The 15397-nt window shown below is 41.8% G+C and overlaps 1 protein-coding gene across 1 annotated transcript; it reads left to right on the top strand.

Moving 5' to 3' along the window:
• The first annotated feature begins 212 nt into the window (after positions 1-212).
• LOC136488491 (expansin-A31-like) lies at positions 213-974 on the top strand. The gene has a single exon (XM_066485414.1). It carries the CDS (start codon positions 213-215, stop codon positions 972-974), a length of 762 nt encoding a protein of 253 aa, XP_066341511.1.
• The last annotated feature ends 14423 nt before the right edge of the window (positions 975-15397 follow it).

The following is a 15397-nucleotide window of genomic DNA, read 5'->3' as shown; positions in this document are numbered from 1 at the left end:
TTCCTACTTAGTGTCGACAAGTTGTTTCTTCAGCTCCATCTCCCCTCAATCTCCTGGCTACTTCCTCCTCCTATTTTAGCACTGAACTTAGCTAGGAGATCATCCACCAAAGTTGCAACTAGCACACAACTTCCAGATCACACTACAAGACAATCCGCTCCTTTTTCCTTTTGATTATTACGTGCTCGTGCTCGTAGCAAGCTGGTCCAGTCATGGCGCCGAGGACGTTGGCTCTGTGGGGTGTTCTAGCGGCGTCCACCGTCATCTCGGGTGTGGCCGGCTGGTCGCCCGGCATGGCAACCTTCTATGGCGGGTCCGACGGGTCCGGGACCATGGGCGGCGCGTGCGGGTACGGCAACCTGTACAGCGCTGGGTACGGCGTCAACAACGCGGCGCTGAGCCAGACGCTGTTCAACGACGGCGCGTCGTGCGGGCAGTGCTACGCCATCACGTGCGACGGATCAGGGTCACGCACGGGCAGCCAGTACTGCAAGCCCGGCAACACCGTCACCGTCACGGCCACCAACCTGTGCCCACCCAACTACGGGCTCCCTAACGGCGGTTGGTGCGGTTCGGGACGCCCGCACTTCGACATGTCGCAGCCGGCATGGGAGACCATCGGCCTCGTCCAGGGCGGCATCATCCCTGTCCTGTACCAGCAGGTCAAGTGCTCGCGCAGCGGCGGTGTGCGCTTCAACATCGCCGGCTCCAACTACTTCCTGCTTGTCAGCATCCAGAACCTCGGCGGCAGCGGCTCGGTCGCAGCCGCTTCGGTCAAGGGCATCAACACCGGGTGGATCCAGATGTCTAGGAACTGGGGCGCTAATTGGCAAGCTCTCTCGGGGCTCACCGGCCAGGAGCTCAGCTTCGCCGTCACTAGCACCGGCGGGCAGTACATACAGTTCCTGAACGTGGCGCCGACGTGGTGGCAGTTCGGACAGACCTACTCCACCAACCAGCAGTTTTACTACTGATCCATCCATCGATCGAGACGAAGCTTTCTGATCTGTTTCTATTGATCTTCAGTCTTCATATATAGTGTATTTGTCCGCATGGCAAGTGCCGACGTGCCGTCTCGTGGTTTTGGCAGAGTTATTCAGCGCCCGACGAACCGTGGCCGTGGCATGTTTGCTGTTCATATAACTCTCTTTGTCTTGTTGTAAAAAAAAAACTCTCTTTGTCTGCATACTACCTTTTTTACCCATGTATTGGCATAATGGCATCACATATATACATATGTGCAATACTACCTTTTTACCCATGTATTGGCATAATGGCATCACATATATACATATGTGCAAAATTGTTAATACCAGTTTAATCAATATGAAAATTACATTACCCATCTGTTCCTCCCATGTTCTAGAGCTCAACTTGTTTATTAGGTCATCACACACTACTATAAAAATGATTTTGTGAGACACTGCCCAAATGTTAACGGAGACGGTCACAAAATCCAACCATCTCGTAAAATGCCTGAGGATTTTCGGAGGTGGACGCTTTATTTACGGAGACAACCAAGATTGCCCGCTGTTGGCGGTCTTTAACGATCAATTTTACCAGCCCTAAGACATAATAAAAGAGGAAAAACTAGCAATCTTGTGCACATATGCATTTACTGTTGACCCAATTCCACATGTATTTGGAGATTATTGTTTTACAGGACTTAAACTCGAATACATGGAAAAAAATACCAAAAGGCGCATTCCGACAAGGCGTAAAGCAGATATGCGCAAAGGAATAATAAAAAGGCCCACCTACCCAGATAATTTGGACGCGAAACCACCCAAGGAGCAGCCCAGGCCCAACCAGCGATCCACCACGCGAAGGTGGTGGCGAGGAGAGCTAGTCAGGGTGCGGCCGCACCAGGGCTGCGGGCGCACAGCCACCCACCCCTCTCAGCCCCACCTTCGGATGGCGGTGCCTAGACAACATGCAAAGGCGGTAGCATGCGGGGTTCCCGCCGGATATGCTCTCCAAACCGCCATAAAGCTAGTATAAATAGTAGGGGGAGCTCCTCCTCTCAACACACCTACACTTCAGCTCCATTCTTCATCTATATTTAGTAGTAGTGTCCCTCTAGGTGCATGACACCTAGTTGTAATCGAAAATAGGTAGAGAGGAGAGGAAAGAGCCGAGGAGGAGCCGGGTTTGTCAGAACCTCCTCTATCTTGTACCTCTATGAAGCCAACTCATCTTGAGCAGCCTACAGGTTTAACTTTTGGTAATCCCAAGGTTTCTATTTGATCAAGTTCATTGCTTACTTTACTTACGGGAACTCCACTCGATCGAGTGCTCTAGTTTAAAATATCGGGCTACAGTAGTAATCGTTAGCGTAGACATGGTGTCTAGGCTAGTGTTTACCTGAGTTTGCGCCAAATCCCACGGACAGTTGTCGTAGCCCTAGAGGTGACAGCTCTGATTAGACCTTCGTAATCCACCACGTTTGGATTGGAGATTTCGTAGAGCTTTTGGTGGCCTGACCCTGATCACCCCTTTCTAGTCTTTTCGAGGATCGGAAAGGAACCGTTGCTCTGAAGTAATCGTTAGTAAGCCTGTTCCTTGGTTATCTAGTTTGTGTTGGGAAAACCTTAGAAAACCCCTCTTTTTCCCAAAAAAAACGCTTTATCCTTAGATGACCTTGATGCTCTCTAGTACACTTTCACGTTCTCCGTGGAAATCGATACCTAGGAATACTTCGGGTGAAAGCTACAACGGTATCCGTACGCTTGCGGATTTATCTATTTGCGTTAACAAATACCAACAAGCTTTCTAACGCTGTTGTCGGGGAACGACAGTTGTTCTAGAATCGAACCAAGTCATCCATGTATCTTTTTTTCCTTTTACCACCATCTTATGCACCCTACCACCTACACCATCCCTACCAAACGGATTCCACTCCTATCTTTAAATACTCCGCTCCAAAGGGCGAATCATTGGAACCGCCAGAATCATCACATCCTATTCTTACAAATGGCTATGAGCTTCGCCCTGCTTTCAAAGCCATGGTTCGGGAGCAACCCTTCTCTGGGCAAGAAGACGAAAATCCTTATACCCACCTTCAGGAATTTGAGCAATTGTGTTCTTGCCTAATTTTTTCTGGCATAACACAAGAGACAATCAAATGGAAATTGTTTCCGTTCTCCCTTCTAGGAAGAGCAAAACAATAGTATGCTCATACCGTGGGAGGCGTACATGGAAATTGGGATGAATTTCGAGACAAATTTTGTCTTGCTTTCTTCCCTCTTTCTTGAATTGCTGCCCTTCGAATAGAACTACTTACCTTTCAACAGAAGGAGAAGGAGACCTAGGAGCAGCTTGGGCTATGTTCTTGAGCCTTATCAATACCGGTCCAAACCTTTCTTGCCCGACGTTACCACTTCCATCTTGGTTTTAGCGAGGAAGCTGCTCTCCAACTTGACCTGTCTTTAGGAGGCTTGTTCACACACAACTCCATTAGTGAGGGAAAAGCCATTCTTGAGAAAATTCATAAAAATACCCCTTACACTGGCATTTATGACGAGTTTCCTAAAGAAACAATTGGGTCAGTCCCCGACCAACAAGAGGAGGCATATGCAGCCGAATCCAAAATTTCTTCAAATCCTTCCTATGATCTGGTTGGCAAAGAACCACCCATTCAGGGAACATATCACACTTCTAGGGATGATGAACCCCATCCTTTTACATGTCCCTTTGAATTCGAGGATGACCTTTTCCTTTATGCTGATCTTGGGAACACCTTAGAGCCTCCCAATTCAACATCATCTCATGCCTCAAAATCCTATACGAGACACTAGGGAAAATTCAAGGATGAAATATCAAGCAAACTCATAGATGAAGAATCACTTCATGTAAAAGCCATTTCTATCCTCTCCCCTTCTATGCCCGCATTCAACATTTCAAATCCGTTCTTGATCCTAGGGGTGAGCTTATGTCAATCTTCGTAACAACCATGACCTATCCAAATCTTGTGAAGGATCTGAATTGTCATGGGAAAGAAAGTGCTCCCCCTCTCCCTGAAATGGAAGATTGTATCAATGAGGAAGAAAGTTATTTCCTAACCATCCCATTAATTCCATGCTTATATGAAAAACTTTCCAAATCAATCTGTATCCATGCTATCACCCACAATAGATACAACCCTTTCTTGCTCCTTGTCCATAAAATCTTGGAAAAGGTTGTTGTACATACTTTTGTCTATCATAAATTTTGCAAATTTTGTGGTGTCTTGGCATGAGTTTTACAGATAGGTTCGCAAAGGTTGGTGTTGGAGGGGAAACCACTTCACCAACACAAAGATGCAATTCAAATTTTTCCCAAGGACTAGCTTTTGTCCTAAAACAAGCACTTTCGGTAGATAAACCGTCCTTTTGTCATTTCCATTAATAAAATTGTTGTTTAAAAAAACCTTTTACTTTCATAGTAATAATAATAATAGCATGACTTTTGAAAATGAGCTTAAAGACATATTTGTGAAACTACTCCTTCGGGTATTTTTGTCACTAACCTTTCAGGTTTGAACAAAAAGAACGAAGGATTGAAACACAAGGTAAGTTCAACCAAACATCATTGAACAAATGAAGCTCATTCAACGGAGAGTGTTACCATCCAAATTTGATTTCACATATTGCAAAATTCAAGTGTGGGGGTGAACTTCTCTAAAAACATCTCATGACATGCTTCATTTATTGATTTCTTCTTGGTTGTCTCTACCTTGTTTTACCTTTATGCCTTGCTCACATGATAAAGTCATAAAAAATGTAAAATAATAATAATAATAATAAAAACATGCTCCTTTAGTTCTTTTTAGTTACTAGACCTTTTTCAATAATAAAAAATAAAAAATAAATAAAAAATATATATAATAAAATATATATTTGTTTTGCATAATAAACTTAGCTTAGTCTCTTGTCTTTTAAGAATAAAGCTATGACCTCCCTTTCTCCCACAATAAACAAAAACTGGGTGCTAGACAAGTTCCCTTCGAGTATTCTTTGTCACTAACAATTACAGGAATGAAGGATGAACAATCTCTAAGAACATGGGTGCTGCAATACACACGAAGGAGATGCTCCAACATTCATACTTAGCTTTTAGTGTCGAGTGACATAAAAGTCCAAGTGTGGGAGACCTGACCCTACCATACGTTCTCTCGAGCACACTGGTTTGCACTCTGCCTTCAAACCCATGCCTTGCACCTATAAGTTTGATTATGTTTAAAAAGGCCATACATGATAATCAAACTCAAAATTTGAAACAAAAGCACCAAACCACATCATAAACTGGTGGAGGAGCCTACACACAACTTGTTTTGATTCCTTCCCACCTATTCAATTGCTTGCTCCTAGTTCTACACTCATTTAATCATGCAAATTAAAAAGAACCAAGTTTCACAGTCAGACTCAAATTTTAAAAAAATGAACATGAATATAGCTCTTTGAGATTGGCCTGCATAATCTTCATTCCTTACATACACTTAGTGCTTGTGGGGAAAATATCATATAGGAAAAACATATTGACTAAGTTGTTGTGAAGTGAGATATGGCTTTGACATGGAAATCCAACCTTTTCTATTCAAAGTACTTAGAGAATTTTCTTTTTGATAAAAATGTCAAAATCCATAGTTTCACACATACTCCTCAATGGTAAGAAAAATTCCTACCATGGCCAAATATCATGATGAAAACCTTCTACATATGCTATTTGTTTTTGTGTTGAGCTTTGTCAAACTTTGTTGCCCCATGTTGAGAAAGTTATCATGCTTTTAAAATCAAGATCATGTACATGCCACCAAATATAAGCACTACTACTACACTGGGAGTAGGCGCAAAATCATGCCTTTCACTCAGAGCCATCCAAAAATGCTCTACTCCTACACTGGGAGTGAACAAAATTATTTTTGTTAGGTTCCATCAAAATAAATGTTCCAAATCCTTGTTGATTTCTCTCTCAAAAAGTTTTGTTGCAAAAAGAGGAATGAGACTATCATCAAAAAGAAAGAAAGAAAGAAAGTACAAAAAGAGAAAGAAAGAAAAAGAAAAAGAGATGATAAGAAAGAAAGTAAAGAAAGATGAGAATAAAGATAGCCCATGTTCTCACAAAATTTTTCCAAGTCCCAACAAAGAGAGAGATATGTTTTAAAGAGCATAGTAGAATTAGGTTAGCCACCATATAAATGTTCCACACACATGCACATCTTGATTTGATTGTATGACATCTTTCTCCTCGGATCCATTGTTTGACTTAGCAAAATATGCAAATGCAAGTATGCCTTCATACTTTTCCTACCTGAGCCCCACATAAGCTTTTTAGAAGTAGGAAGAAAAAAGGAAGAAGGTAATGCTATGATATGCCTTGGTGAGGAACCAAACACCATTGAGCGATTCGAGAGTACCATTCAAGGAGTACATGTGAACTATGCTTTATTTCAAAAGATTACAAAAACTCCAAGTTACTAAGATATGAAAGTGGGAAGCGATGACTTTGTTTCAGAGCCATTCCACTTCTCAACCACTTAAGGAGATGTGATAGACACTCCACATACCCCACAAGTATGAGGTATATTTTTGGAATAATTGTTATGCTAGTCTCATATCTTGAATTGCCATGTTCATGTTTACTTTATCCTAACCTTTGCTCGGGACAAACAAATATCTAAGTGTGGGGGAGCTTGTTGGCGGTCCTTAACGCCTAAAAATAACTGCCAACTCCCGCATAAAATGCTCCCATATAAACATTGTTGACGGTCACTAACACTCATTTTGACCATCAACATTTCACCCAAAAGCATGATAAAATGAGGAAAATCATCATCACATGTGTAGGATTTTGTTTATAATTCACCTAGTTCCACTTGTACTTGTAGAATTATTTCTATGCAGGGAATTATAGCAAAAGTGGTGCAAAATGGTGTAAAACACTTCATCAAATGACCATTTTGACTGCACCATGTCGAAGAGCTCATCGATATACACAAAATCAAGTTTTGGTTCACCCAATTTGGAGTCCAGATGACAAATTTATTCCTTCCGGAAGATCGCTAGATAAGTCGGGTAGGATTTGGACCCTGGGTGGCGCCGGGCGGCCCCATTTGACACCGGGCGGCCTAGACTTGTGTCCAATGGCCACCAAACTTGGTACAGGGCCTCTACACTCACCCAGGAGCCCATGAGAAGCCTTGTTCATCACATTGGATCACATGGAGGTTCATGTAAAAGCCGAACAAGGTGGCCCAATCCAACATAAGCCAAGATAAGACCACAAATCGAAGAAGCAAAGCTCCAAACGTGACCAAACTTCGTACCCAAGCACAAAGGAGGCATGTGGACATGCTAGGAGGGCTAGGGGCCCACATGCCACACCGATCGGCCCCACCTTGACGCTGCCCGATGGGCGAAGTTGCCATTCCACGTCATCGATCTATGGGAGCTGCTCCACAGGCATTCTCAAGCGTCCATTCAGGTGGGTTTGCACCAATGGACGAGATGGAGTGGCCCCGGATCCACCGGCCCACTGTCATAGGTTTGGAGGCCTCAAACCAACCTCCAAACCGACTTCTTGTCCAAATCTTCGCACGTGTTGCCTCTACAACCACCTTTGGGAGCCAACCAAGACCTACAATCAAAAGGCGGTGAAATGAAGGGTCGACCTATGCCCTTACCACGTCACCCGATGCCACTTAGTGGATCCACCACCTGTCCTTTGGACACATGCAAGGAAACACACTTGGGAGCAATGTGGTGTGTCTATTTGTGGCGGTTCAAGGTCGGTTACATCCAAGGGTGGAGAAGGTTAATCACGCAGATCGCTGATGTGGCACTGGAGTAGCCCCTACTCCACCTCAAGCTATAAATAGGACCCCTCTCCCTCATTTGTAAATGCACCATCCCATTCAATCACTCTGTAGCACCCGATGTTAAGGATAAAACTAGATACACACCATATGTGAGCCCAAGAAGTCAAATCTCACATATAGCTACAAATAAGGGTAATACCATAAGACAATGCTTAATATATAATGTACTTTGTTTAAGGGATATAACCTTAGACAGCGAGCAGCGGTAGGAGAACTCTGATCTTTGGGTGTAGTCACCAACACCATAGGGACAACTGACTAGTTGATCACAAGGCTAACTCCTCTAGACTCTAGCAATCTGGTACCCATCCAGGATTTTTCCAAAGTATTGAAAAGTAAAGAAGCGTAAGTACATGTCATACTCAACAAATATAACGTGGGGTTCATGAGGCTCAAAAGGTTGACACTGGTTTAACTGTATTAGCTTTAGTGAGTCATCTTTTAGCAATTTGAGTAGCAACAAGTTTATCACAAGCCCATGTAAACACATGATCAGGTAAACATGAATAATGAATAGCATGAACAATTAATTAATAGTGATCATCTATTCCATAAGGGTTCCAAGGCCGCTCATGACCGTGAGCACGACTAATATACCAGTTTTAAACTCTGTAGAGGTTGTACACTTTCACTGTGAGTCATGGTACCCATATGCCTAGGTTTATAACTCCCAAAACACTTCCAAGGTGAGCAGACAGGGTTCACTATGAAGTCTTTCAAAGGTTCATCTAACAAGTTAGGGCCATTAGATTCACTCGGATTTCAATTAGCAAACAGATGTAGAGCTCCCCTTCCAAATGGCACATTCCACGCAGTCTATACACATAAGGACAGAGGCCACACTATACCTGATTCGGCAAGCCCCTTTTTCTAAAGCCAGAGCCATGTGGCCCTCACAGTTGTACTGTAAGTCCTGGATGATCACTTACAGATAAGTCCTTAAGGAGAAGGAATCTAGAGCACCATAAAACCCAATGCTCTAGCCCTCTTATGCCAAGTTGCTAAAAAGCATATTTTTAACGTTTATTGCATATACCATTAGTCAAGTTACAAGATCATGGTTTAAGTGGAGCACTAGCTTCATACTATCCAATGCATTAACCCAAAGGTGACAAGGAATCCAGGATATTAAATAGCTCGGAATATTACTATGGTTGCCAAGGTAGACACACGTATATGATTAAGTTATTAATGTGAGTAGGACAACAAGGATAATCCCATGCTATACTTGCCTTAAACTTAGATCCTTCTTCGAGCCCAAAGTTTCAAAGGAACTCCTTGATCACCACATAAAGCTCACCGACTAGACAATATCATAAAGCACCACACAAGCATCCGAACAGACATGCATAACAGACAAATATGACTAAATTAGAACTATACACCAATCAATAAAAAGGTTTGAAAACTAATATACACATTGCTATGAGCACACAGACACGAAAAGCACTCTAATCAGAGCTACGATAAAAAAGAAACAACTACAGAAAGATTATTTGATAGATGAAAATAAAACTATAGGCTTTGTTTATTTTAAATAAATCATGTATAAGATAGTTAAAAATAGCTGGATTGAATTAGGTCAAATTATATTTGATTTGGAAAACCAAGATAGATCTAATCTTATTTTACGTATAAAGGTGGAAAGGCTAATTAAGTTGCTTTTAATTGGAAACTAATTGCATATAAATTGATCAGATTAATATTTAATTTGAAAGTACAAAACATGATAGACAGTGTTACTAACACGTAGATTATGTCATTGTGAATCAAACGTAATTTGAACGGATCAAAACGGAGCTAAAACGTAGAAGTTATGCTTAAAACAAGACTAGTGGCAAAACTGTAAATAGATTGAACTTGTTTTCGAATTAAAACATAAGAAAATTGGAATTTGAATCGGGTTAGGGACGGCGGGCATAAAATTGATTAAGATAAGGGGCCCTTTAGCAAAAATTCCAGCCGAAACGGTATCGACCAATCTCGGCTATTGGATCAAAGATGGGCGACTAAGATTAGAAGGGAGGGGGAGAGAGTCGCCGGCAGCGAGCTAGGATGGCGGCGCATGGCCGAAATAGGCAGGGGACCTCGCCAACGTTTGTTGTTTTTGATGTTTCGGACATCAACAGTCAAAACGAAAGCACGGGGAGGGAGAGCAGAATGAGGCGAACTTGGCTAGCGGTTTGGAAGCGGCCGCGAGGGCACCGAGACATCATGGGGCTCGCCCGAGTGGCTCGGTAGCAGCGATGATGCTACGTCAAGCTCGTGCAGGCACAAAGGAGCGAGACTAGGGCATAGAAGATACTGATGGCTTCCTTACCTTCACATGCAGCTCGTGAACTCAGTTGTAGTGGCAGAAGAGCAGCGGCGTTGGAGATCAAAGCGGCGGTGGCGCTTCTAGGGTTTACGGTGGTGCTGCGAGCTCGAGTCACTAGGCGGCGACACGTTAGGGCTGGATGGGGAGGTGTGGCACTAGGGCTAGCTTATATAGGGGCTATGGTGTCGAGACCATGCCAAATCCTGAGAAAAGCAGGGCGTGCGGCAGTGGGTTTCCGTCCCCGGCCGAGTGCAGCTCGGGTAGGAGGAAGGACAAGGGGATGCGGCCAACTTGCGGGCCTGGCGCGTCAGCGAGAGCGGATGCGGGGCTAGGCTATCAGCCAGAGAAAGGGAGCGAAGGGATACATGGACTATGTGGCGTGGCTACTGGGCCGGCCCAAGGGAAGGGGAGGACGAGCAGGCCAGTGAGAATGGAGAGAGGGATGGGGAGGAGTAGGCCGAATGGGCCAAAAAGAGAGGGAGGGAAAATTCCTTTTTATTTTTATTTTTATTTTTAGAGTTTTCCAAATCCATTTTCAAATAAGTTTGAATGGTCCTTTGAATTTTTAATCAAACCACTCAATACAAAATCTTCAATGCAGCAGCATGTATGCACAAACATGTAGCTAAACCTTATGATAAATTTTAATTCAATGAAAAATTTTATTTTCCTATGTTTTTATGAGGACAAAAATTCAAAATTAACTCAATTTACCTCTATTTCAAAAGGAGCAAATTTTAGGGTGTTACACACACCAAGTGATGAGTAGTAGCTAGGCGAAGCTTTGTAGCTCTACTACTTAGAAGTAGAAGATAGGGAGATATTGAGGAGAAGCTTGGAGAAGGGCCGGGGTTGTCGGCATCCTCTCCACTTGTGCTTTGGTAGATGAAGCTTTCTTCGAGTGAAGTCCAACATCTTCTCTGTGGTAACTTTGCTCTTTTGCATTACTTAAGTATTATTTATATTATTATGTTTACTAGTTTCACCGCTTGGTTAGAGTGCTCTAATCTTGTTCCACCGTACATAGGATTAGAGTAGTAAGTTTATAGATTAAGCATGGTGTTTAGGCTATAGCTTACCTATGTTTACAGCTAGGACTCTGGATAGATATTGGTAGGTGGTGACGGCCCTATCCATCCTCTGTATTCCACCACAATAGGTCTATTTATTAAATCATAGGACTCATGGTAGACCTTGTCTAGTTATCCCTCCTAGTTGCTAGGCGGGTTGTGCCCCAAAGTAAACAACCATGATATAGTGTTCTTTAGTATTGCCTTAGTTCATAGAAACCACAGATATCCTCTCTACCTATTCCTTTTACCCTTGGACACTCTTAGTTCTTAACTAGTCCACTTCGTGTTCCTTGTGGAAATACGATACCTTGGAATACTCCCAGGTGAAAGCTACATTAACATCCGTGCGCTTGCGGATTTATCTGTTTGCCAAATCTAGTGTCAACAAGCTTTCTGGCGCCATTGCCAGGGAACGGTTGCTATTCTAGTTTAGAACTGAGTCATACAATTATCTTTTATCCTTTATGTTTCATACTATAGATTACATTCCTATCATTCAATTCGCTGCTCCAAAGGGTGCTAGTTTAGAGCCACCTCCATCATCAAAACCTATCCTCACCAATAGTTATGAAATTCGCCCTTGTTTCATAAGTAAAGTTTAGGAGCTATCTTTTTCTAGGAAAAAAGATGACAACTGACATGGTCATCTATGAGAGTTCGAGCAAGTGTGTTCATGCCATTACATTTTAGGCATGTCACACGAAACCCTTAAGTGGAAGCTATTTCCGTTCTCTTCGATGGGATTAGCCAAACTGTGGTATACTCAAACCATAGAGAGTGCACAAGGAGAGTGGGAAGTCCTTCAAGCCAAGTTTTGCTTGACCTTCTTTCCCACACCCTAAGTGGTTAGTCTTCGAAGCGAGGTCCAAAATTTCAAGCAAAGGGAGAGAGAATCCCTAGGTGCTGCATGGACCCATTTGATGGATCTTTATTCATCTAGCCCTGATCTTGCTATACCCGAACCTATACTATTACAACACTTCTATTTGGGTCTTAGTGAGAAATCTGCACAATTCCTTGACATCGCATCAGGAGGAGCTTTCTTACATCTTCCTATTAGTGAGGGAGAGATATCCTTGATACAATCCTTGAAAACTCTCCCTACATCGATGTCCATGATAACTCCCCTAAAGAAAAGGACAGTCCAAACCCCATGCAAGAAGAAGTTTCGATAGCCAAATCCTTACCAATTCCTTCTAAATCTTTAGCTGCTGACCCAATTCCTGAACCAATCCTAGGGACACCAAAGGAAGAAGAAATTCATCCTTTGTACTTTCCTTTTTAATTCGAGGAGGATCTCTCTCGATGTTGGGAACATCTTCAATCATCCAATCCAACAAAGATCTTTGGCATCCTAGACCCCAAATCATCATCTTCTTTGTTCATTTCAAGATTTGGTTTCCCAGGAGCCCCTCGAATCAACATCATTTTTTACCTTAGAATTTGATCTCCCCTATGTCCCTCCTTGTTTCTTTGGTGATAAACCAAACCAAGGAGGCATTCTGAACCTTTTGGTTGACATCGAAAGGGAGCATAAATTGTTTGAGGTGAAGATTCCCATCCCAATGGAGGATGAGGATGGAAATCCACTCATAGAATGCCATAAACAAGAGATAATGGATGAATATGTTTGGTCTATGGACATTCTCGAGAGATCAACTTTGGAGTCCAAAAAGGAGGATCATGTGGACGAACATCAAAGCTACATTCTAGAAGAGCCACAAGATCCACGCTTTTCGTGAGAAATCTCGAGAGTAAATCTTTCCTTCTACGAACTGCACCTATGAAAGTTGCAACCATTCTATGCTCATCTTTTATCACATCCTCGAGAGGATGGTTGTGGGTGCTTTTGTTTACCATAACTATTCCAAAGCTCATAGTTGCCTTGGTGCAAGTTCTTGCAGTTGAAACTGCAAAGGTCGAGCTTATGACTTAAAACAAAGCACTACCGGGAGATAACCTGTTTGCTTGCTATTTTCAATTCCATAAAGTTTGTTTAGTTTCTATCATCTCATCATAAATAAAAAGTAGTAGTAGTAGTACTAATAAATAAAAGTAGTTTACCTTTTAAATTATGCTTTTTTCTTTCAAATAAAATAGAGCGAACCCAATGAAGATTGAGCTTGATTGTTGCACCAGTCAATGGACTCACACATCGGTCGGGTTTGTAGTATAACCTTGCACTAGTATTTGTTGCAGATAGCAAAATCATGAATCAAGACTTTTGAGCAAGCATTAGGAGTGACATCAAGAAGAAGGAACTCAAGTCAAAGACAAGATACAAATGTGAGTTCAAGAGTGAGGCTATTCGGGCATGGGATGCTTAGAAGCAAATGTGATGGTCCATTCAAAATCATCATCATGAGCCGTCACGCTTCAAACCAACAAAGGTAACATATCTAAGGTATGTGGTTAATGTTTAAATCATTACCTTTGACCCGATAAGCATGAATATGAAAAAATAGATATGATTGAACTTGTTTAGTTTTGCTAACACAATAGTCAAGCTTAGCTTTTCAATCATGCCTCCTTTCTGTTCATAATCATAACCAACTCTTTTAAACTCTTATCACATTGAGCAGTACAAGTGTGCCCAAAATGATTGTGCATATGTTCTTCTATCTTGTCTTGTCTTAATCCAACATAGGAAGAGTGTAGATCAATATGTTAAAATTGAATGACCATGTTCTATCTTCACATTCTCATCTCTAAAACAAATGCTTAAATATGAACCTCTTCTTGTGCAACCTCTTGTCATGTTAGATGTAGATAAATTTTGTGACCTTATGAACTAGTGGCACTTCAAAGTAAATACCCCTTTCTTCCTTTTGCGATGAGAGACATGGAGCTAAAAAAAAGTTGGGCACATGAAGGTCTAAGTAAAAAAACAAAAAAAATATGTTAACATGAAGGTCCAAGTATATTATATAAAAAATTTAGTAAAATAATAATAATAGCTCCATGATCTCAAATGTTATCTTGTGGGGGTCATTAGCTTGAGAAGTGTCACAACTTTCACTAGAAACATTGTTTAACTTAACAATATACATGACATAGGTATGTTTCTCCTTCACCTTGATCTCCCCTTTGGCATGATAAATGTTTAGGTGCTTTTGTTTCATTCTAATCATGCTATGCGCCTCTGTTTGCTAAGAGGAATAAAGTTTTGGTTCACTAGTACATTTGTACTAGTAGAACCCTGTTGCTTTCACCCTTTGTGTCTTTGAATAAGCATAGATGACGAAGGAACAGGTGTGGGGGTTGGGCAACCCAACCCCAGCTGAAGCAACTTCTCCTCCGATGAAAAACACCTAGGCTACACGCAGAAGCACTTCACACATCAACATCAACTCACTGGACTTCATCTCATTATGAAACACTGGTTTGTATCTCAGTACCCCTCTCCTACATTTATCTCCCAAAAAATCAATGCATAAAAAGCCAATTTCTCCATGTTATTAAGATGAACTCTAAAATATGACCCTAAGATTTGATCATGACTAGTCTTATGTGATTGGCCTACATAATCTTTATTCCCTGTCTTTCACTTAATGCTTGTGGGAAGCTTACTCAATTAGGATAACATTACCTAAGTTGCTGTGAAGTGTGATATAGTGATGACAAGATTAGTCCTTCTTTCTAATCAAGTACTTTGGAGACTTTTGTTTTGAACAAGATTTGAAACCATGACTTCATAACTCCTCTATGGTATAAATGTCCTACTAGAGCCATAGGCAATATCTTGACAAATCCATAGATTCTTGCTACTTAGATTTATTTTGAGTTTTGTCAAATTGTGTGACCCTAGTGAGTGATACACCATGCTTACATGATCAAGATCACATACACTCCACCATATATGCTTTACTCTTACACTAAGAGTAAGCAAAAACATGCTTTCCACACTTATGCTATTCTCTTACACTGAGACCTAGCACATATATGCCTTTCCACCTCCCCACAAACATGCCTTTTCCACCTTTCCACGAAATAAAGACTCCATGTATCCAAGATCTCTCTCCATTCTCCATACAAGTCTGAAAGACATGGGCTATATGTTGAAAAAAAGAGAGAGAAAGTTGAAAAAAGAGAGCTAGAAATGATGATGAAAAAGAGAGAGAGAGAGATGAGTGAAAAAAGTGTCAAGCAAAA

This window comes from Miscanthus floridulus, chromosome 1, assembly GCF_019320115.1.
Source record: "Miscanthus floridulus cultivar M001 chromosome 1, ASM1932011v1, whole genome shotgun sequence".
Lineage (NCBI taxonomy): Eukaryota > Viridiplantae > Streptophyta > Magnoliopsida > Poales > Poaceae > Miscanthus > Miscanthus floridulus.
Note: the sequence above shows the minus strand (reverse complement) of the source record. Positions and strands in the feature narration are given on the sequence as shown.